Source organism: Callorhinchus milii, unplaced genomic scaffold, assembly GCF_018977255.1.
Source record: "Callorhinchus milii isolate IMCB2004 unplaced genomic scaffold, IMCB_Cmil_1.0 Scaffold2, whole genome shotgun sequence".
Lineage (NCBI taxonomy): Eukaryota > Metazoa > Chordata > Chondrichthyes > Chimaeriformes > Callorhinchidae > Callorhinchus > Callorhinchus milii.
The window spans coordinates 8,788,783-8,813,238 of NW_024704743.1; the positions used below are offsets into that span (position 1 = coordinate 8,788,783).

Sequence of the window (24,456 nt, forward strand, 5' to 3'; positions counted from 1 at the left end):
TTATACCGTGCCTTTCACGTCCAAAACACCGTGCTTCACATCTCAAAGTGCTTCTGATCGCAAGCTGTGGGGGCACCTGAAGAGGGTTGGGGGGGTTAAATGCATGGTTGAAAAGATAGATCTTAAGTAAGGCAAGCTTTAAAAGTGGAAAGGGAGGAGCGAGATGGAGGGACTCCAGGATGGAATTTCAGAGAGGGGTGGGGGAGCCAGAAAGGCTGAAAGCTTGCCCATTGATTGTGGGTAGGGTCAGGTGGGAAACATGAAGCAGACCAGTGTTTGCTGAGCGAAAGGAGAGGCTGAGGCAATAAGGCTGTAGGAGGTCGCAAGGGCAAGACTGTGGAGGGGTTTGAACAAAACTTGAATTCTATCTGCTGGGAAATGGGGAGTCACGGAAACTGAGTGTGGATGGAGAAGACTTGAGGAGCCTGGTATTGTAGCGGGCATGGGGTGCAGAGTTCTGGACTACAACTTGTGTAGGGAGGAGCTGGGGTATCTGGTGAGTAACATGCACCAGGTCTAATTGACCAACGTAATGTTCAGTGCATGAGGCGGAACATGGCTATGTTAAAGAATTAAGTTTATCAGGTTCATTATTGCCTCTCTTCCAAAAAACATAACACATTCCACTGGTGGAACACCTGCTCACTTTGGGAAGGAATGTGTGGCTGAGCTGTGGGTAGGCAGATGGTGTCAATGCTTTCATGCAATTCATGCTCAATCCCTAGTGACTATCCTTCGGGGGGCACGGGTGGTGGTGGGAAGCAAGGTCATGTGTAACATGTTTGGCAATGGAGTGCCAGAATCAAGCCGTCCCTGTGTACTAGTACCACCTGAGCTGGACCGGTCTGCAGTACTCCAAGGATAATAATAATCCAGCCAACCTGGATCATCAGCAGGACTTGGAAAGGCAGACCAGTTACTGGGGGCAGAAACTCTTCCCAGTTAGCATCTGTTAACTCTGCAAACCCATATCCTAATGGGTGGTCCAAGCTGGATAAGCAGCGGGAAAGGCAGACAAGTGTTTTCAATGGTACGCTATATGGTTTTAGCTGGTTAGACTCCAGCAATATCCCAACACACACTCTGGGGTCCCCAAGCCTTAGCTCTTGCCTAACAGTCTCCAGAATTAGGCAAGCAGGATGCATCCCTCCAGGGAGAGAGTGTGCATCCCATTCCAATAAATATTTCTGGAGTTTCCATGTCTGGTGGTGTGCATGGAACTGCCTCAGGAACTGGATTACTGAGACCTCCACAGAGAGTTAGCTCGATTCTGACATTCCTTTGACAAACATGTCACCTTGGAACCAGTTCAGCTCTAAGGAGACCCTGCTTGCTTCCCCCCTCCCCAAAGAGGATAGCCACTAGTTGGTCATTTGACATCCAACAAGCGCAAGGTTTGAGTCCTCACTAGGTGGATGGCAGGTTACAGGAACTTCGTGAGATTTACTTCACAGAAAAGCTTTGTGAAGATCTTGGAGATATAAGGCACCATGTCAAATGTGTAGCAAATGTGGGGGAATGAGTTAATATAGGGAGCTCGGGGCACTGCAACTTACGAGGTCCCAGAATAAGAAACCACAAATTGAGTACTGTAGGAAAAGATTTAATTTAATTGAATCTTTGGAAGGCAGTAGTCATAGATTCGAGTACAAGATATAACACAACAGTGTGAATTGTCTAGGCTTTCTGTGTGTCAAGAATACAAACATTTGAGTTAAGGCTTTTTTTCTTCCATTTTGAAAGCAACAATTTACACAAGCATCAATGTCATAAAAAGTTTAGAAAAAAATCAAAAAACTCTTACAGAATACAAAACATGAAACAACGTACAAGAAAAGAAATTGACCATATAATTATAGATATCTTTAATTTTTTTCAATAACAAAAAACATTTTTTTCATTTTTTTTCTCGTTTAAAGTGATATTACACAAAGAGAAATAATACTATAAAAGAAAAATGTCTCTTTAACACTGCTTTTACAACACGTGAGGGGGATAAAAACCAACTTTGTAGCGTATGTTTCAGTGCAAGCAATTGTTAATTCAGGCCACTGGCCTGAAGCCAATTGCAATGTTAATTTCATCAGTGTCCAGACAGCTGTCCTGTGTAGCAGTTAACAGATCCTATCATTTCCCTCATCATAAAGGTCATGACTGCCTCAGTGTTCATTGAGGCTTGATGCTATTCTTTTCCAGATAGGGGAACTCAGAGATGGGGGAGAGGAGGGCAAAAAGAAAATCAAAGCACTGTATACTCAAAGTATAAAATCTGGACCAATATACAAAAAACATAGGTATTTTAAGCCCTTTCGAAACACTCTTATGAAGCTGAAATAGTCATTATACAAATAGAATGATACAAATTTATAACTCTTTACAGAAAATGATAAATACTTGTAAAATGATCTCACTTGGTCTCAATACCAGCATTTGTTTATTTAAACCTTTAATTTAAAAATCAAAAAGCAGACTGTACATAATTCCTTTTTTTTACATAGCATCCTGTTTGATTTCTTTAACAGTTGCTCCTACGAAAAGCTTGGCTCAGTCACAGACCAGCAATACCCAAAGCTCTTCTCCGACCTTCCCAAGACTGACCGCTACAAAAATTGAAATCCACAGTTTTCTGGGTGGGATTTTCCTCAAGTCATCCTAATGTTCCTTCCTCCCCCAGAGCTTCCCTTTCCACCACACTCCTCACTCATCGCCCTCCCCCCCCACCACCCCCCACCAAGCAGTGTACTCTCAGGCCTCGGAGTATGAATTTTGTGTGCTAAGTTTGTCCTTTTTCAGTTTCACTCCATCTACGAGTTCAAAGTTGTAGTTCTCCAAAGCTGAAAGATTTCTGTCAGACAGTGCGCTGTGCCAGCAGGCACAGTACAGGACCACTCCGCAGATGGCCCCCAGAATGACTCCCAGCGCGCTCATGGCTATAATAGTGATGAGAATGGGGTCAAGGGTCTTCAGTACATTGCCAGGACCCCCAGAGCTCCCACCAACGGAGTCATTAGTGGGATCCTCAGGGTCATCGACTGAAAAATAAAATACATTAATATAGTATTAGCCTTTTAAAAGCTTAGTCTAGGACTGCATTTCTTTATGCATCAATTTTGAACAGTAAAGTAGGATAAGATCATTTAATTCTCTACATATATTTTCTACATCCAGTAAAAGATTACCAGGCAGCTCATTTGCCAAAGGACAGTTGAGCAACACATTTATCAACAATACAATTTGCAAATGAGTAGTGTTGCGACAGTATATTACAAATCTACAGTTATATAGCGCATTTCACATTGCTAGGATGTCTCAAGGCACTTGATAGTTCTGGTTTGGCACCTGGGGGTGGGAAAGCTCTCCGGGACACTACCCTGCGTGAAAGGTGTTATATAAGTGAAAGTTGTAAAAAAATGTTGTTCTTGAAAGATAACCAAAGGTGCAGTCAAACAGAAAGGTCTTGATGCGGGGAAATGGAAGATGTTCCTATTTCAAGCACCCAGTTATTATTCCCAGCGAGCACTCCAAATTGGGTATGGCAAAAATGTGATGTCGAGTCAATTTCTCTCTACTCCAACATTGAGTACGATTTCAAATTACTGTTATCACACTAGGCATCTTGTGGCCTCCCTGTATAGGGCAATATTTGAAGCAGTTTGTGTTTTGGGCGCATGTTGATGAGGATTTAGGTTGAGTCTGTCGAAACTCATTTCATGCTGGATCCCGGAAGTGAAATAACAATTTGCATCTACATGATGCTTTTCATGTAAATTAATTCATGTAAGAAGTCAAAGTGGTATGTAATTAGGATTTTTCTGAAGACAGGGAGAGAGGAATCAAGGCAAAGTGGAAGAGAGTTGCAGATGACTGAATTATTGGGCACTGATGGAAGAGTGATAGGAGTGAGGAACAAGCATTAAATCTAAAGTTGTCAGAGCAGAAGGTATGGCTGGAATTGAGGGCTGAGATAATTGCATAGGTAGAATGGGGAGAGACAGTGGAGGGATTTGAAGACCATGACAAGGGTTTAAAACTCCACCCCCTGAGAACCAATGGAGCTTGTTAAGGATGGCGGTATGAAGCCTTGAGCAGAGGGGCCCTGCAAAGTACTGGATCTGCTGATATTTGTGGCAAGTGGAGCTAGGAAGGGCATAATTTATTTCTCTTTTATGTATTTTGGTGATTGACAAGCTAGAGAAATGTAACAAATTCTAACTGGCTGAGCGATAACTAACATTTTCCAGCAACAAGGCTTCAGATGTTCAGATCTTCATTGTCTGATGCCTCTGTTGCCTGTGGTTATTATCTCCATTACTTGGGATATACGTAAAAATATTTCATGTACTATTCATAACAACTGAAAATAGAACTCACCAGTGGGAAAGACTGATGTGGGACCATCTACCAGACCTGGAAAAGCATTCCTAGGAGCTAAATAAAATGAAACAAACAGTCAGTAAAGCACCATCGAGTTTGCTTCAATGAAAACCTACAAGTCCTCGAACTTGCAGAACATTCCTGCAAATAGCCTTAAGCACATTTTAATGTAAAACATAATTCACATGCTAATAGTTTGTGCATTTGGAATTCAAACCATTAGGTCAGCTGCTATACACTGGGCCCCAGCGTTATGTCTATCTCTTAAGATCTGCTATGATCACATAAACCGACGGATCAGACAAAGGGCTGAATGATTTCCCTTGCCTGTTCCTATGGTTCTCTTAAAAATAGACCTACCTGAGACTGCACTATCACTTAAGCTAAATACAGCATTTTATTCGAATACAATGGGAGTTTTTTCAGGCTTGATGAGTGTCCCCCACACTCTTGGTGCTCCATCAATGGTCGAGCTTTCAGTTCCTAACCTCTGGACGCTCCCTCTACCACTGCATCTCACCCCTCTCTCTGTCTTCAACTCCAACCTCAAATCCGACCTCTTTGAATGTGCCTATCTCCCCCTCCCTCTCCTGCTCGGTGTCCAACTCAGACCTTGTAAAGCACTCTGAGCCGTTACCCTATGTGAAGGGCACTAAATGAATGCAAGTTTTACATCTGTCCTAAAAGTAATAATAATCCTTGCATTTGATATAGCATTTTTCACATCTTCTCGACATCTCAAAGCGCTTCACAGAATAGACTGTAAAGTGAATTGCACACAGCAGCATCCCACAAATAGTCGTGGATTGAAAATTACCAATTTTTTATTATTGTTTTTGTTTTGGAGGGATTATTATTAGGTGGGTGGAGTAAGGAAATTTGCCCAAGTTTCGCCCTGCCTGGAATTGAACCCAGGTGTCTTGCTTGCAAGGCGAGTGCTCTAACCACTGAGCTACAGGATTCACAAAGTGACATTGTAGAAACAGCTGTGGGTGAAACACTTGGCTCTGTAAAAATCCCTTAACCATCTTGAAGCCCAAAATTCCATCTCAACCTGTAAGACGGTTTTGTTTCTAAATCTAACATCGGGCAAAATTCTGGAAAATTTGTAAATTCAGTTTTAATTTGGAAGTTGTTTTTCTGCTGTCCAAATTGAGACTGAATTTAAGAATTTTCCACATTCCTTGTGCGACCTTCAATTTGAATCAAAATAGTCTTACAGGCTGGGTAAAATTGGAAGCTTCAGATCTTTCACCGCCATTAAGATTTTTTTTTCTGGTATCACCAGGTATAATTTCCAATGCACGCTCGGGCTGTCTTGCATAGGATGATAAGGTTTCACTGTGAACTGCTATGCTATCTCTGCAGTGTCACATAGCAGCGCTATTAACTGTCATTGGTATTATATCAGGGAATCTAGCAATATGCACTAGTTTCAATGATAAAGATAATATTATATAATAATCCTTGCATCTGATAATGCCCTATCATGTCATTGAGACATCTCAAAATGCTTCACTAAATTTTACTAGGAAGTGTACTGACTGTGTATTTGTAGGCAAATGTGGCAGACAATTTACACACAGCAATGTGACCTTTTTTTATTTGGAGGGATTGTTAGCCAGGCTAGGACACTGAGAGAAACACCCTTCTTTTTTCAAATACTGCTATGGGAATAGTTAATGTCCACCTGAACAAGCAGACAGGACCTCCACTTAACGTTTCATCCGAAGGACACCACCTCAATGAATACCTCAATGAATACAGAGTTCCCCCAGCACTACACTGGAGTGTCACCCTAGACCAGGGGTGGGCAATTATTTTGGTTGGCGGACCACTTTACGAGTTTTGGTAAGCTTTGTGGGCCACACACTTAATATAGATGCAAATGCTTAATAATAGCTCAAAGTCAAGTCTTACACTTGTACATGCATAAAATAAAGTCTGTATAATTGACATTCGTTAAAATTAGGTTAAATAAAAACAACTCATTGAGCAGACATTTATTCGAATTTTGTTCATTTATTCACATATTGATGAGAATGTGAGAAGCTCACTCAATGGGAAAAATGAAAGCGCTGATGTGCGTTAACCAGACAATTGAAGTCAGGTATTGTCTCCGTTGTTGCAATGTGGAGTACTGCTGCAAGGTGGTCATCAGTCATCACAGATCTATGTTTTGATTTATTGAATTTCATCACATTGCGTATGTATGTTGATCCAAACAGCACAAGCATCGTCCGGGCATGAGGCTTTATTTTTGGAAAGGTATATTCATTAAGAGAGGCGTAAAAACTGGGAATTGGCACTGATTTGAATTGCTCCGCAAGCAATAGATCACTATTGCAGGTCAATAAGCTCGAGTTGGAGGTCAAATGGGGCTTTGTCAACATCAAATGAGAAAGGTGAAGAGACCAAAGACAGGTCATTTTCGATCAAATTGAAATCCTGGAATCGGTGAGAAAATTCAGCATGTAAGTCAAGTAGTGACAAAGTATACTTTTTAAGGCTTTGATCGCAAATCTGCTGCAAAGTTGGAAAGTGGGTGAACTGCCTGTTTCCTATCTGACGTGATAAAAGAAATAATTTTGTCATAAATGACTTGACACTGCAATACAAATCATGCACAAAGGCCCTCTTCCGTTGCAGTTTTGAATTCAGTTCATTCATGTGGCCCATTATATCAACGGCAAATGCGAAATCAGAGAGCCAATTCACATCATTCAGCTGTGGGAAATCCGAATCTTTTAGTTTCATGCCCAAAAATTATTAATCTCTGTTCTCAGTTCCCACACGCTTTTCAAGACCTTTCCTAAACTAAGCCATCTTACATTTGTATGATACAGAACATCCGTGTGCTCAGATTCCAATCCTCAAGCAGAGTTACAAATTGCCTGTGGTTTAATCCTCTTGTTCGAATGTGGTTGACCACTTTCGTAACTGTGTCCACGATATTGCTTAGTTTTAGAACACTCTTACAGAGGACCTCTTGGTGGATAATGCAGCGTAGAAAAACAATATTCTGTTCTGGATTTGTTTCTTTGACTCGATCTGGAATTCTTTTCAGTAACCCAATATTTTTGCCTGTCAGATTTGGGCTTCCATCGGTGATCACATTCACCAATTTTTTCCACTGCACTCCTAATCTTAAGATACACTTATTTACTGCCTCCAAAAAGTTTCTCCAGTTGTCGTATTTTTCATTGACTGCATTGACGCCAATTCTTCTGTGAGCTCAAAATGTTTGGTGATACCTCGAATAAAAATTATCAACTGGACTGTGTCTTTGACATCACAACTCTCATCGAGTGCCAGTGAAAAACATGCAAAATTGCTTATTCTATTTTGTAACTAGATACAGTTCTCAGAGATATCCTCGACACGTCTCACAGTAGTTCGCCTTGACAAGCTAATGTTCTCGAACTGTTTTTTTTTGTCTGGGCATAAAATCGAGGCAGAGTCAACCATACATTCCTTTATAAATTCTCCTTCAGAGAATAGTTTGCTGTTCTTGGCAAAATTGTGTGAAATCACGTAACTCACTCTTGTAAGTTCATCCTGGGACGCAAATTGTTTTGTGAAAATGCTTTGGTCTTTTTGCATTCAAACAACCATCTCATCACTTTCTTTTCTTTTTCTTCGAGAGAAAAGTTCGTATATTTGCAAGTATGTTTGCTCTCAAAACGGCGATTCAAGTTGTAGTCTTTGAGCAATGCCACACTTTCGTTGCAAATTAAGCGCACAGCTTTTCCACCCACACTAGTAAAAAAAAATGTTGTTGAATATTCGTCCTCTTCAGTGAAAAGTATTGCTATGATTGCTGCACGCGTTTGAAAATTTCCCGATCCGTACATTTGACGTCAGCCTGATTCCAAGGGAGCGTGCGCACAACTAAGCAGTGTGATTGGTTGATGTTCCCGGTCTGATTCAAATGCAAAATTTGTGGGACTTTCTGGGACTGAACGAACTATAATTTTTTCTATTGCTAGACACAATGACGGGCCAGATAGAATCATTTGGCAGGCCGGATATGGCCCCCCAGGCCGTCTTTTGCCCACCCCTGGTCTTGACTGTGAGTTATACCTGGTGATATCAGCAAAAAAAATTCTTAATGGCATAGAAATATCTGAAGCTTCCAATTTTATCCAGTCTGTAAGACTATTTTGATTAAAATTGAAGGTTGCAAAATGGTGGACTTGAATCCACAACCTTTTGATTCAAGAGGTGAAAGTGCTACCAATTGACCCAGGCTGACATACAAAGATGCGAACACAATGCACAGCACTTTTTCGTGTGAGCAAGTCAATTAAACTGAATGTTTTCTGTGCGGGGTCTTCAAAGGTAACTAATAATGGATCTTATATTTTTACAGTTTCTGAGAACCTGCATTTTTAATACTCAGAATTCCTTCTATACACGTTTGTACATGGTAGACAAAACCAATAAATTCGGCTTTCCCAGTGTGCTTTTAAGGTGTGTCAGCTTTTAGCTTTATAGGTATTTTCTTCATGACATCCAGCTTTTATTGTCAGAATCTGTGTGTGCCGACAGTGGAATTGCAATGCTATTGTCAGTCATTACTACATTTTATACCAAACACAGCTTGAGGTCCTCTGCCCACTGGAGCAAATAGCAGCAACTGCTGCCAGTTTCGTTTTTGAGTAATCTCAAGCAATCGAGCACCTAAACATATTCAGCAATTTATTTTCAGTCTGCAAATAGATTGGCAATTGGATGAATTAGCATCCAGATCTTCGGCAATCGTCTTTTTGGGCTCCTGCACATTCCTACTCATTCCTACATAGAGCAGACTTGAGCAATGCAGAGCAGTTTGATTCTTTGATACTGATACTTCAGCTACCTCTTTGCACCAGGCTACAGGGTATCTCCTGAACTCCGCTGAATTGTAATTGTGTAGATTTCAGGTAGGGACAGGTTTTGTTATAATATTGGAGTCTAACTTAAAATAATTTAAAAAAAATGTTTGATGTGGGCACGTTTCACATAAGGAGGACTTACTTTCACATCAGGATTTACTGTAAAGTGTTTGTAGGTGAATGTAGCCGTCAATTTGCTCACAGCAATGGCCCACAAACTGCTATTAAGTGAAAGACCAATTTTATATGGGTGTTGCTGACTGGAATACCAGGAGAAACTCCTTACTCTTTCTGAGTTGAGCTTGAGATCTTTAACGTCCACCTGAACAGGCAGCGGGACCTCACTTTAACATCTCATCTGAAGGACGGCAGCTCAAACAATGCAGCGCATCCCCAGCACTGCACTGGAGTGTCAGCCTAGAGAGTTGTCTGGTGCCTTTGGAACTGAGGCCCGGCACGAAACACCAGGAGGAAATTGGGGGGAAAATAAGAAGAATAAATGCTTGAGAATGGATGTTGATATTGGACTTTGTGTGTGTTCAACTTCCTCTGGTATAAACACCACCAGGGTCAGCAAAGCAAGGTTACTTTCATTTGATCTTGAACGCAGAGACTTATCCTAGATTGATCAACATCATCCAGTCCACATGTCGTCATATGTATTGGGCAATAAGAGATCACCTCTCCTTAAAGGTAATGGGTAACATGCACTCATATAAATAACAATCACCACACCTGGCCCAGTACTTTCAGTCTCAGGCTTTTACAGCCACCTCCCAAATGTTTCAATGGAAACAGGGAAGATGTTTTTCCTGGTGTTTGGAATTGTTGTCAAAGCGTATCGCTGCCAACTAATAAGGGAAAAGAGGCAAGTCTCTCTGGGCTTGAACTAGCACTGCTGTGATTTTTCTTATAAAGGTCAGCATTAACCCAAGATGGACGTAAGATCTGTCCTTAGCCCTGCTAGTCAGACCCTGTCTAGATAAATACCTCTCTTTGCACTTTCCCTAAAAAGCTTGCAGCTTATTAAAATTCAAGCCAAATTAAAACAAATGCTTATTCTTACCCATGCACTCATTGGCATTTCTGTTGCTCACGACCTCCACATCATGCACAGCCACTTCGCCCTGTTTTCCCTTTCTAACCATTACTTCGAAGCCCACCTGAAAGAGAAGACAACATTTACAATGGCCAAACAACAAGCTTTTGCTCCTTTATAAAATCAAATGTTTAAATTCAAACTGCAATACGTTTTCATTGTTATCAAAAACTCTGGTGAAATGTCTCCTGAACTTCAAGACAATCAGGCCCAGACTTCCAAGACATCAATCAATTTTACAGCTTGTATTGTTAACCGTGAGCAGTTGTGCTCCACACATGACATTCTCAGTGACTAAAGAGAATCTGAGTACTGGTGCCACAGTGTACGTGCAATATTTAATCTTCTCTGTCTGTACTTATCCTTGTAATCTTCGATCCTCTGGTTAATGATAAAAATGTAATGAATACATTGCTATTTTTAGCGATCAGCAAAAAAAAATGCCTCTGTGCTCCTGTCCTTTGTAATTTGAACTTTCGTACTTTTTCCAACTGCAATATAACCTTGTCCAACTTTTTGGTTCAATGCTTTTTAGATTTAAAATCTGTAATTTCCCTTTATTAATCTCCCTTTAGCTGAAAAGGTGCAAACAAAAGATTATAAAATTGTTCATTATTACTCAAAATGTACATTAAACATTTATTTTTAACAAAGCTAATCTGATGTTTGAGCAGTTTAATTACTCTCACATTAATAATAACAATCCTAGCATTTGATGTAGCACCTTATTGTGTCTCTGAGATGCTCAAAGCACTTTACAGCACAGATTGTGTAGTTTGTAGGCAAATGCAACAGCCAATCTTTGCACAGTAATATCCTACAAACAGTCATGAAGTTAATGACCGATTATATTTTGGGGATTTTTGGCCAGGGCACCAGGAGAATCTCCCTCCTCTTATCAAATAGGATCTTTAATGTTCTCCATCTAAAAGATGGCACCTGTGATAATGTTGTGCTCCCCCATCAGTGCCCTGGAATGCCAGGCCTAGACTGTGGGCTCAAAGTCCCAATGTGGTGCTTGAACCCACAAACTTCCGATTGTTTTCAGTATCACTGTGATTGAGATGAAAACGTACAGAAATGGTTGGCTTTGGAAGACACAAGTCAACCCTGATGGCAGACAAAGCTTCTAAGTTTTAGTTTCCGTGCTCCAGTTTAATATTGTTTGTGGTTACCTGATACATGCTTGGAGATTGAGGGAGCAACACTCGACCTTCTTGCCAACGGTTCTCTTGTGGTCCATTCAAGCTCCAAAGTACATCATTCATGAAACCATCTGATATCTTCCTCTGGATCACATTCAAACGGCTCCCATGAGTTCCTCGTATCTGATACCAGAAGACCAGGCAGTGGCCATGATGAACAGGTAGCAATGGAGGGCTGAGCAACCGAGCAACCTGTCCGTCCTCTTGGCCAATTATTTCAGTGAAAATAAAATGGTCTTTTTCTGTAACAAGGGACAAGAGTGAAATTTTCAGCTGTAAGATATAAAAAACAGGCAGAACTAGAACAAGCATTCTCTTCTTCAAAAATGACATTCACTGACATTACATAAACACTTGGGAAAACATAAACCGAGAAAGGCTTGATGCCACCAAGGTAAGAGGAGGGATTAACTCTATTGAAAACATTAACAGATGCATCAATTGTCTTTGTTAGGACGACGCACAGTTTCCCTCCCCAGCAGATCAAAGATGGGAAATAAACATTCACTGAAATAAACAAATCTGGAAATTATTATCAAACAAAAAATGGTAGGTCCAAAATAAAAAAATGGTGGTCAATAGGACATTAAAAGAAAACACTTACCTGGAAGGTGGGTGCTGCCACTTAGTGGGCTGTTGTTAACCCAACAATGGTTTAGGAAAGCCAAAATATGTCCTTTACTGTAATTACTGTTAAGCGAAGTGACTGTGTAATTGTGGGTGAATTCGACGATCAAATTGCATACATGCCCCACAAACATCCGTGGAGCAAATGATTCAACTTTACTGCAAGGTATGTTAGATTAAATATAGTGTAAAGAGTGTTAGTTATTTCACACTTATAAGAGGCGGTTGTTTATCTTGCCCATTTTACCTAAATTGGGTACTCTACTGTCGGCTTCACCTTCCCTCGAATTCACTTTCCACAGAAAATTGGTGGCCTTGTCATGACGCCAGTTGCAGAAGTTCTTCCCTACGCCACTTCCAAACTTACAGTTGAAACCATTCAGGTTATCTTCGTAGGGGAAGATGGCATCTGAAAACACAAGACAAGTCTTCAGTCCCGGCCACAAAAGAAAATAAAATAAGATGTACTCATCATCCTCTCAACACCTAAGGTCACGCAACAAGGCATGGGATGGAAAGAAAGGTGCTACTTGGTCCCTTGTCTAAAGTGAAGCTATGGTCTCACTGGTTCCTAGATGTTTACTGATCTGATTCTTTAGACACATTTCTGCCACTCATACTTTGTGCCCAAATGTTTGTGAACATGTATAGTTTTAACAATAGATTTTCAATGCTGCCAAAGTACTTTCTTCTGAAAATCCAATGTGACCGTTTCCTTGTGTTGGTGCAATATTTCACCAAGTTACTGCATAATATTATATTATAAATTACAAGGTTGTGACTGGGATATTTTAAGGTGTCTTTCCTTAAATAATGGCAACTGTGCTATATATCAGTACTTTACAAACCTCTTGTAAGTAAGTTTTCATAGTATTCGACTCGCAAAGAATCATCCACCCAAAAGGGCTTTGGCTTTAGGATATCTTGAGGATATGCCCATTATGTGAAGTTGAGTCAACCATCAACAATTCCTTGGATTGCTGCACATGTGCTTTGGTTGGTTAGAAATCTCTCTTGAATTCAGTAAAATCCTTAGATTCCACTCACAAGAAGGATATTTTAGACATCGTACTCATTTTATAATTATGATCCTTGTGTTTGATATAGTGCATAACGCATCCCTAAGCACCTTTTATGTTATTGACCTCGAAAGCTGTATGGACCATTCCTACACTCATACATTCATAAAGCAAGTACCATCTAGTCCCAAGTCTGGTGCTTAACAGCTTTAACTATATCCAAGCTGCTTTCCCCCCCATTAACACAGTCAAAGCGAGTGGATGGGATAATTGCAGCATTGAATCATACAGATGACTGTTAAATGCAGACATTGAACCCATTGCTGCACTTAAAACAACCAGAATACAATTCGTAAAGTACACAGAACCTTTCTTTCTGAGGTGGTTTGCAAATGTACTGTCCACTCATTAAAAGAAAGCCACAATTCTCGATCTGTAATGATTTAAAATAGGAAGCAAAAACCTTGCAGCTCTGCAACACAAGACGTCCCCTGCAGCATGCGATAATTGAAAGGTACGTGTGTAACATCAATTGTAGCAAATTGAAGGTAATTCAGTGAAAGGATGATTTAATAGTTTCCCTTAATGTAGTCCAGTAAAATCGAAACCAGTCATCTGAGGGACCACCAAGAAAATAGTCCCTATAAAGCCTCTTCTTAATCCTCTACTGCTGAGACTGATGTATATTGGCAGTTATATATTAGTAGGCTGTCGAGCATGCTTAATGAGGCAATAAGGAATGAGAAGGTGCAATGGGTTTTAACACAGGAGAAGTTGAGCGTCCTGGAACCTGGTGAAAGAGCACACTTTTGTGTTTTGTGTTGCCATTACATACAGGTGTGCATAGCTGTTCAAATGGAAATGATTTTGAAATTATTTTGAATTGCTATTTGTGCAATTTCACAGCAGAGGACTAAGATGCATTCAGAGAGAAACTGAATGAGGATCTGTATTAGGGGAATTAGCTAAAGAACAGATTGCCACTGACCAGGAATCTCTCTTATCTTTACCCACAGCCTAATGCTTTTTTTCTTGACTCAGTGCAGTGTTGTTCATTTCCCATCCAAGGAATTTCTGGAACTTTTAGGATGGTAAAGAGATAAAGGTTTCGTTGGGAAAGCTGCTGCAAGTGACATATTGTCTGAATAGAAGGCTGTCTGACGTTATCTACATTTTAGTCATTGGGTTTGACAAAAATAAGCAGGGCCTGACACTGGAAAAAGCACCTCAAGATATAAGATATTCCAAGGAATTCCGCGTAAGTCACAGCGAACTGTGAGAACACGCAGCTTCAGCTTGATATCTCATCTGAGCTTTTAGGTCAGGCTGACACACGAGGTTCCCTGAGGAAATAATTTGATGTCCCAGCTTTTATTCTGGCGTTACGCACCATTTAAACTGTTGTTTGCTTTATGAGTATTTTTTACAACTACACACGTGATTGTTTCTTTTAATGTGAACAAATGATAAAAGACACTTATTTATAATGTCTTGCATTTATATAGCGCTTTTCCATATAGATACTGTCTTGGAGGGCTGTAAAGTGGCGGGATTGGGCATTGAGCAAAGGAGGAGGGGAAAGTGACCATAGCCGCGGTCGAAGGGATAGGTTTTCTGGTCAGATTTAAAGATAGATAAAGGTAGAGGTGGAGGGATTCAGACAGGAGTTACAGAGATTAAGGATGAAGTGGCTGAAGGCATGGTCACTGATGTGGCACATCAGGGGTTGGGGATGCACAGTACACTGATTCAATAAAGTATTAATGCAACATGCATTTTCAGAGGCTTCCCTGCATATTCTGTCCTTCATAGATGTTGTCTTCAATGTAGCTCCACAGCAAATTTACACTATGAAATACCCAGACTTATTGACTGAGCTGATTGTATGTGTAGCAGCAAAAGAACTCCTGCAATGTTTGTAATAGTTTTAGAATCAGGCTTCACTGTGATGTCTAATATCCTTCTAATATTCCCCGGCACTGATGCACCACCAGTACAAAGAAAAAGGAGTCGATATTCGTCTTCAGGGAAGGAGTCTGCAGAAGAGGAGAAGTGCAGTGAGGAGAAACAATTGGAGATTTTTGGGGCTGGGCGGGTGTCTAACCCAAGTGGAACTTATCATCGTGCTTATCAGTAACCATACCAGACTGAGAGTTCCACATATATATATCCTTACTCTGTGTGGAGTAAGGAAACTTGCCCAAGGTTTCGCTCTGCCTGGAATTGAACCCAGGTCTCTCACTTGCAAAGCGAGTGCTCTAACTACTGAGCTACAGGACTCCACTCTCTCTCTCCATGAAGGGATACATGATTGTGCTAACCTAATTCCGAAATCTATCAGGTGCAGTTTGGAAGGAGCCGAGACTTGGGGATCCCAGAGCTTGGGTTGGGGATATCCCTGGAGTGAAGAAGGGATTAGGAAGGGTGGAGGCTCTTGTGGAGTATAAACATGAGCGTACACTAGTGCGGCCAAATAAGTCTGTTTTGATGCTGTATATCTATGCAATTCTATGTAACAGAGGGAAAAAAACATAATATCTCATTGATGCCCCAGGTGAAAACATAGCACTTTTTCATCCACTTGGGGGCAAGAGAGAGCTTGAATCCAAGGCTCAGTTTTAGCTCTGTTGTATTCTGGTAAATGAATATGAATTGATTTAAAGGAATACTCCAGATTATAGCATTAATCATATGGGGAGAACTTCAGAGACTTTTTTACGTCACTGTCATGTTCGATGTATTGATGTTTTTGACAGTGTCTGCTGTTGTCCTTTTTCTGATTCTGACTGACGCGTGAGTAAGTAATGGAGAAGATCAAAGCCAATATTTGGTGGATTGCATGAAACTGAAGATTAGCTATAAACCCTTGAACACGGTTATACGTTGACCTGCAGGAAGGCGGGTTCTCATGTCAGGAAGCTGTTTTCAGTCCGAGTTATTCAGAATTATTAAAGTTAAACAGAATTATTCAGTGGCTCCTCTGAGTTCACTTTAAGCAGCTTTCTGATCCTCTCAAGGCTTTTGATCATCGTCTAACCCAAGATCACACAAATCCTTTGGCTCCTATTGCGACACTTTGAAAAATACCCCCAAAGGTTCACTTCTTGCAACACATGACCTCAAGGACCAGACACACTTGGCAAAGAGCCTCCAGAAATAAATATTAGCTGTAACTTGCTGAATGCCAGACATATGGCCTGTCTTGAAACACTTTAAAAGGAGCACTGTCATCGCGGTACTCGGTACGCAGACAAAAGGCGCACACAGCGTGATGCGATGCCGCCAATTAATAATAATAATAATAATCCTTGCATTTGATATAGCGCTTTTCACGTCGGGAGGACGTCCCAAAGCGCTTCACAGAACACACTGTAAAGTGAATTGACTGTATATTTGTGGGCGAACGCGGCAGCCAATTGCGGACAGCAATGTCCCACAAACAATCGTAGATTGAAAATGACCAATTTGTTATTGTTTTTGGTTTTGGAGAGATTATTATTAGGCTCTGTGTGGAGTAAGGAAACTTGCCCAAGGTTTCGCCCTCTTCCTGGAATTGAACTCAGGTCTCTCACTTGCAAAGTGAGTGCTCTAACCACTGAGCTACAGGACTCCACAATTAGATTTCTGCTCGAGTGTTGTACTATATTAGCAGCAGATAAAATGGTCACTCAGTGGCTAATGGGTAACAAAACTGCTCTGTGCTGAGTTAGCTGATATCACCTGTGCAACAATTGGCTTCAGCCAGATAATAATAATAATTATAATAACCTTTGTATTTGATATAGCATATTATCACATCTTTGAGATGTTTCAAAGTGCTTTACAGAATATACTGTAAAGTGAATTGGTCACCTGTGGGGTATCCCAGGGCTCCATCCTTGTCCCTCTTCCTTATCTATATGCTCCCTCTGGGTGATGTCATCTGCAGACATGGGATAAACTTCCACATGTATGTGGATGACACACAAATCTACTTTGCCTCCTCCAGTACTAACTCCAGGCTTGTCTGGCAGACATCAGGGCCTGGACGAGTGCAAACTTCCTGCAGCTGAATATGGACAAGATAGAAGCCATACTCCTTGGCTCCCGTCAACGTCTTCACTCCTGCGGATCTAAACTCCTCAACCTCCCTGGGCTCTCCCTCAGATTCACCGATCCAGTATGCAATCTAGGCGTCCGGTTCGACCCCCAGCTATCCTTCCTCCTTCACATCCGGTCCCTGACCAAGACCACCTTCTTCCACCTCCACCACATTGCCTGCCTCCGACCGTACCACAAATGCAGCTGAAACCCTTGTGCTTGCATTTGTGACCTCCTCCTCGATTACTCAAACGCATTCCTCGCCGGTCTCTCCAGGTCCACTATTCAAAATATCCAGTTCATTCAAAACTCTGCCGCCACATAACTGACATGAACCAAACTCTGTACCCACCTCACCAGCTCTGGCCAGGCTCCACTGGCTCCCCATCACCAAACGCATTGACTTCAAGATCCTCACATTCGTGTTCAAATTCCTTCACTCTCTGGCACTTCCCGACCTCTCTGACCTCCTCACTCCCCAATCCATCACCCGACAACTCCATTTGACTGGCACCGGCCTCCTGCTCAACCCTGACACCCACTGTCCCACCTTCGGAGGTTGCACTTCCAGCCATTACGTCCTGAAACTCGGGAACACTCTCCCTCAATCCCTCTGCTTTGCCTCATCTCTTCCCTTTGTGAAGTCCCGCCTGAAAACCTTCCTCTTCGACTATGCTTATGGCCATCTCCCCACCCACCCAGTCAGGCTCCACTACTGGCAAATCCTATTTACTGTTAGGTAAATAGAGGCATTTGGAGTAAGGAAAATTGCCTAAGATTTTGGTGTTCCCGGGAATCAAACCTAGGTCCCCCTGTTTGCGAGGCACTAATCACTAAGCTACAGGACTGCATGATTAGCTTCAGCATGGGGCAATGGTTGGGGTAAAGTCCGCCAGGGTTGTGCATCATTGTTCAGCTTGTTGGTAAGTATGTGCTTGTGAATAGTTAGTTAAGACTAGGGTCAGTCTTGGCTATGAGGACACTTCATGGTCCAATAGCTTTGTGATATTGGCTGTCAGGTCAAAAATGGCTGTTCTGGTCAGGAGCCAGGGAACAAATGCCAGCAAGAGCTAGCACCTTCAGGATTGGAGATAAGAGGGGAAAACTGGCCAAAGAAGAAAGAAAATAAATACGACTTGCACCTTTATGGCGCCTTTTATCATATCAAAAGTCTCAAAGTCCCCGCAAGTAATCACTGGCAAGTGTAGTGTTTTTGTAGGCAAACGTGGCAGCCATTTTCACTGCTGTGCACACTTAGCTACTGCATTTCTCCTACAATATACAGTCAATCCACTTATATTCTATTATATATAGTATATTCTGTGAAGCACTTTGAGACGTCTTATTGACATGATAAGGCGCTATATCAAATGCAAGTATTAGTATTATTATAGTAAGGTGCTGTAAGCGGCAATTGAATGAATGAACAATTTATCTGGAGGACTCCTGGCCTGAATATTGGGAGAAACTCATTATTCTTTTTGAATAATAATAATCCTTGCATTTGATATAGCACCTTGTTATAGATTTGTGACGTTTCAAAGTGCTTCACAAAATATATTGTAAAGTGAATTGACTGTATATTTTGTAGGAGAAACTTGGAAATGTTATGGGTTCTTTACTGTCCAAATTGAGGACAGGCAAGATGGGTCAACATCTCATCTGGAGGAAATCAGTCATGTGGGAGCCGTGTCAAGAGTATTTGTGATTCATATCCCCTTGGAGCACAGCACTCACACAAATGGCAATTTCAGAACAGAATGTTCCAGGAACATAGCCAATCCTAAACTCTATCAGACCCCAATAATGCCCTTCATTGACCCGGTCTAAATTAACAAGAGATTGGAGGGGTGAGGAAGAGCTTCATATTACAACAACTTGCATTTGTATAGCCTCCTTCACACAGTGCTACAGAGTAATCATAAACAGATCCTTTCCCTTAATGAATGCCCCAATCTCTGAACTCCCTGCCTCAATCCCTCACCATGCCCTCCCCTTATCTATCGTTAAATCCCACCTTAAGACCTACCTCTTCGACTGTGCCTATGGTCACCTCCCCCTTCTCCCTTGCTCAGCATCTGACCCCAACACTGTAAGTGCTCCGAGATACTATCAGGCGTGAAAAGCGCTGGATAAATCCATTTATGAATTGTGGTAGAAGTTAAAGCCTATATTTCCTTGTTTTATACAATTTTTATACTTTTAGGTTGAAATTATACATTTGTTTCGATCAATTTACAAAGCTTTTCTTCACCAAACTGCTCTACAATATCATCTCCCACCCCAGAAAAAAGCAAGAGGAATTGACATCTTAGATTTGTTCTATTCTTTGTGAAACTTTGAACTGAAAGTCACAGGACACTAAAAATGATGCTCTCTATGGTTTGCTAAGTGAGTGGCATTAAAATCAGTCTGTCACAGCAAAGCAATTGTACAGGACTGTACAACGCACAACACAGTATGTGGGAGCATGTTATAATTTACATGTTATATTGGTGATATTTCACAGTGACGAATACACAAATTCACAAATACACAAACATGTATTTGCCTATAGATACCCAGTCACTACACTTTGCAGTAATTCCCGTGAAGTGCTTTGAGACGTTTTAATGGCAGATGCAAATGCAAGGATTGTTATAATCATCAGGTTGTTTTGCAGTGATAACATATTAGCAATTTTAAAAAACCCACAGATTCTCCAAATCTGAAGCAAAGACAGAGATTCTCGGAATCTACAACATGTCGGTCAGTATATGACAGTGAAACATTTTGAGTGTGACCTCTCATCAGAACTGAATAACTGGGCTGCCAAAGCCTCAGTATGTCCCAGCCTTTAACTCAGCTTCTCTCACAGGTGCTGGTTGACCTGCAGTGGATTATTAGCATTTCTGTTTATAGCCCTATCTGCTCTGTCTCTACTGATCCTCTTACACTGGCCTGGTTTGGAAATATCAGACCCACTTCTGCTTTTTACCTACTTCTGCTTTACGAATGTTTAATTCAATCCACGACGGTTTGTGGGATACTGCTGTGCGCAATTGGCTGCCGAGTTTCGTCCACAAATATACATTCAATTCACTTTACAGTATATTCTGTGAAGTGCTTTGAGACGTCTAGAAGACATGAAAAGTGCTATATCAAATGCAAGGATTATTATTATTATATATAATAATTCTACTTTCCCAAACGTTCTCATATGGGAGATATTTAACTTTGGTCTGGATTTACTTTACTGATACAGCATTTTAGAGTGTCCAGAATTTGATAAATTCTTAAATACTGCTTAATTTTGTTGCTGGTAGGAGTTCTTTTAAGAAGAACAGAAAACTAATTTCAAGGTTAAAGTTGAATTCAACAACTTGTCAAATCCTGGATGCAATAAAATGTTACAAAACTAGAATAAATCTCGATCCAAGTGGAATTTCACCCCAATAAGTGCCTTATCAAACATCTCAAGGTGCTTTACAAGGGTTTATCTCTATATTTATGGGCAAACATGGCAGTCAATGGGCACACACAAAATCCCACAAACAGTCATGAAGTGACTGACCAATTTTATTTGGGGAAATGTTGGCCAGGACATCAGAGAAAGTCTCTTCTCTTTTTCGAGTTGTACAATGGGATCTTTAAAGCAGACAGGACCTGGGTTTAATGGCTCATTTGAAGGACAACACGACTGACAATGCAGTACTTCCCCAGCCTGGATTATGAGCCCAGGAGAGGTTAAGATGGGGTAGAATTCTGAGCCTAGAGAGTTCTAGCAGAATTAGTCATGAGTGCTTAATAAATGATTGAGAAGTGTATTTATTAGTGTCACTAAGTTATAACACTGTTCAACAAAGTGACAACCTATCACATCCATGTGAATACATTTGCGAGTGCACACACCACTCTGGAGACAGCTAATGGCATTTGAGAGCTAGTTTTGTCTGACTTTTCTATGGTTACAGTGCAAACATTTACTTTTCTCCCCCTAAGTTCACCTCTGGTCCTTCTATCAGACATTTGGAAAATGTTCCAGCAATGAGCGAAGAAAGATTGGATTACTGGCTGAATTCCACGGCATTGGAACGCCAGCGGGAGGAAGAGGGAATGCTTTCTAGAAAGGTGCTGGTGGAATAAAATAACTCAAAACATTTCCTCCCCTCCCCCTTCCATAATAAGCAACTTGAGGTATGTTCTCAGGAGTCACTGATTGAATATTCATGACAAAAATAGTTATACAAAAACTACCCATTATCGTGGAGACAATAGGTCAAAGGGCACACCCCTCTTTATCCGGAGATTGGGCATGATTTTACACTTTGTTTATAGTTTCTTACACTATCAAGATCTCATACTGAGTTTAGTAAATTTACCTACGAGTGGAAAATAACCCAACTGAATGAGGTAAAAAACAGACCACGCACAATGGGTGAGAAACTCAATAGCCAGTATGCAATGGAAAGTAGCACTTTCTCTGTCATGCCTAATGTGTAACTGTGTCCTTTAATGGGGACGATGAGGAATGGTAGAGGAAATGGTACCTTGAAATAGAAAAACATCTATTTGGATAGAAAGTGCATATAATGCAGAGAACCCCTATGGATATCACCCCAATCCACAAGAACTCAGCCTGATAAGATCTTGTGTTGGGAGTTGAGGTCTTGGCATACTGGTGAGAATTTTCCCTACAGGGTCTAGATTTAACAGGATTTCTGCAGTTTATAAAATAACTCTTTTAAAAAGCAGCTTGGATGCAGTGATGAGGTTTTATTTTAAGGTTTCTGACACATGTGGAAACCCATCACCATGCTTAAGAGTATCCAAACCAAGCTGAGATTTCCATGTGTCCCACCTACACATGGAAATCCCAGAGATAGATTGTTGGAATGGAATGCGCACTCTCTCCCTGGAGGAACGCATCCCGTTTACCTAATTCCAGAAAGTATGAAGCGCAGATTGGCAAGAGCCAAGCTTGGGGACCCAGAGTACTTGTTGGGGTACTGCTGAAATCTAACCAGCTAAACCGCACAACTTACCATTGATATTGCTGTCCAGCAAGCTTTCCCGTTGCTACCCGTTAGAGCTTTGGCTTGCAGGGTTAACAGGAGCTGAGTGGGATGACTCCCTGCCCCCAGTGACTGGTCTGCCCTTCCAAGTCTTACCGATGTGCTAGGTTGGCTGTGCTGTCATCAGCAGGGCCCTGGAATACTGCAGACCTGCCTGGCTCAGGAACTGGACTACCAAGACTGCCACAGAGGTCTGGCTAGATTCCGACATTCCATTGCCAGGCATGTCATCTTGCAGCCAATTCAGCTCCAAGGAGACCCCACTGATGGGGAGATGGTGGGTGTTCATGAGGGATGAGATCAATTGGCCTGAAGGGCTTTCTTCATCCAGACCTAATCTTGTGTTCTTGTGAACTTACAGAAAATCCACTTCAAAATTAAGGCTGCACTTAAGAATTTGAGAAATTCTGGATACTATGAAATATATAGAGTAAATCTAGACCCAGGTGGAATTTCTCCTTGGGGTTTCTTGCAGAATATACACTTTACGCCCACAGATCTCTACCCACTGTCAGGTGCCATTTACCCTGCTGTTACCCATCAAGTGCTTTAATCAACCTGAACATGGTTTAAAAACAAGAAATATTAATAATATTTGCATTATTAACACATTGTTGAAACATCTCAAAGCGCATCACCGATGTACTGTAGAGTGTAGTGACTGTGTAATTGTAGGTGAACGCAGCAGCCAATTTGTTCATGACACTGTCACACAAAAAGCCAGGCGGTAAGCAACTAATTCATTTTCTGGGGGATTGTTGGCCAGGAAAGTGGGAAAAACATCCCTCTCTTTTTAAATATTGCCATGGGATCTTTAATGTCCTGAACAGGCAGTCTTAATGTCCTAATGTCCTTAGATCGAACACCCCTCTCTTTGAGGCCTGGATAATTGGAGTTTAGGTACAGATCAGCCATGATCAAATAAAATGGCAGTACATGCTCGAGAGGCTGATGGTCTACTCCTGTTCCTAAATTCCTATGGACAGTGCTGCCTCCCACAAGCTTTTCAACTTCCAAACAGCAGCCAATTATTTACTCAGCTTTTCCAAATTTAAAGTTAACTATTAAAATTATTGTTAAGATGATATCTGCTGAAGAAGTTTGTAATCACTGCTCCGGGGGTAGGGATTAAATGCCTCGCTTGCTTAATAGAATAGGGAGTCAGGATTGTGAAAGCCTATAATCCTCTTTCCACACCCCTCCGGGACTGATGATTTTGTTACCTTAAAATATAAAAGTTTGAACTTCACTTTAATATTCTTGGAGAGACAGGAAAGAACTTTGATTTTTAGAATGAAATAATAATAATCCTTGCATTTAATATAGCGCCTCTTGAGTCAGGAGGACGTCTCAAAGCACTTCACAGGATTTGCTATGAAGGAGAATGTGGCAGTCAATTTGCTCACAGCAATGTCCCACAAGCCACCATGATATGAATAACCAATTTGATCTGGGGGATGGTTGGCCAGGACACCATGAAAAGCCCCTTCTCCTTTTGAATAGTGCCATGGGATCTTTAATATCTGCCTACAGCAGGTGAGTTTAATGACTCGTCCGAAAATATCGCTGAGAACATGAGAAATAATTACTGTCAAGTATTTGGGCCGACAAGGTTCCACACTAAGCTTCGTGAGCCGATGACCCCACCTTCACTCGGCGTCGCTGGCTCTCCATCCCCCTGAGGACCGAATTCAAGATCCTTGTCCTCATCTTTAAAGCCCTCAACGGCCTTGCTCACCTTACCTCTGTGACCCATTAAAACTTCACCATACTACCAGCTCCACTAACAGCAGTCGGGCCTTCTGCCTTTCTGCCCTGGAACTCCATCCCGGAGCCCCTCTGCAAAGCCTTTATTGTCCAGTGTCTTGGGATGTCCTCCTGACGTGAAAGACACTATATAAATGCAATTTGTTGCTGTTGTTGAAGTGAGTGGTTAATTGACAAAAAAGAGATCTGCTCATGAGGCAGAGTCTGAAGTCTTACAGCTGTTCACCAAAAACGCTGTGGGTTTTACCATCACTGTCAGTATCTCCTGAATGTTACACTCAGAGACTTGGCATTCAGAGAACCACTCATTCCTAACAAGTTGGGTTCCCTCCAACTGAGCTGGAAAATAATGAG

The 24,456-nt window shown here is 41.4% G+C and overlaps 1 protein-coding gene across 2 annotated transcripts in view; it reads right to left on the reverse strand.

Moving 5' to 3' along the window:
• Window positions 1-1,587: 1,587 nt before the first annotated feature.
• The window catches only part of nrp1a (neuropilin 1a), a 137,416-nt gene continuing 114,547 nt past the window's right edge, over window positions 1,588-24,456 (reverse strand). For both annotated transcript variants that reach the window (XM_042331856.1, XM_007908928.2), the window contains exons 13-17: window positions 12,430-12,591; window positions 11,526-11,797; window positions 10,318-10,414; window positions 4,372-4,428; window positions 1,588-3,032 (exon numbers count right to left, since the gene is read on the reverse strand). In XM_042331856.1, the coding sequence (XP_042187790.1) occupies window positions 2,746-3,032; window positions 4,372-4,428; window positions 10,318-10,414; window positions 11,526-11,797; window positions 12,430-12,591 (875 nt within the window). In that variant the 3' untranslated portion in view covers window positions 1,588-2,745. The remainder of the gene's footprint in view (window positions 3,033-4,371; window positions 4,429-10,317; window positions 10,415-11,525; window positions 11,798-12,429; window positions 12,592-24,456) is intronic.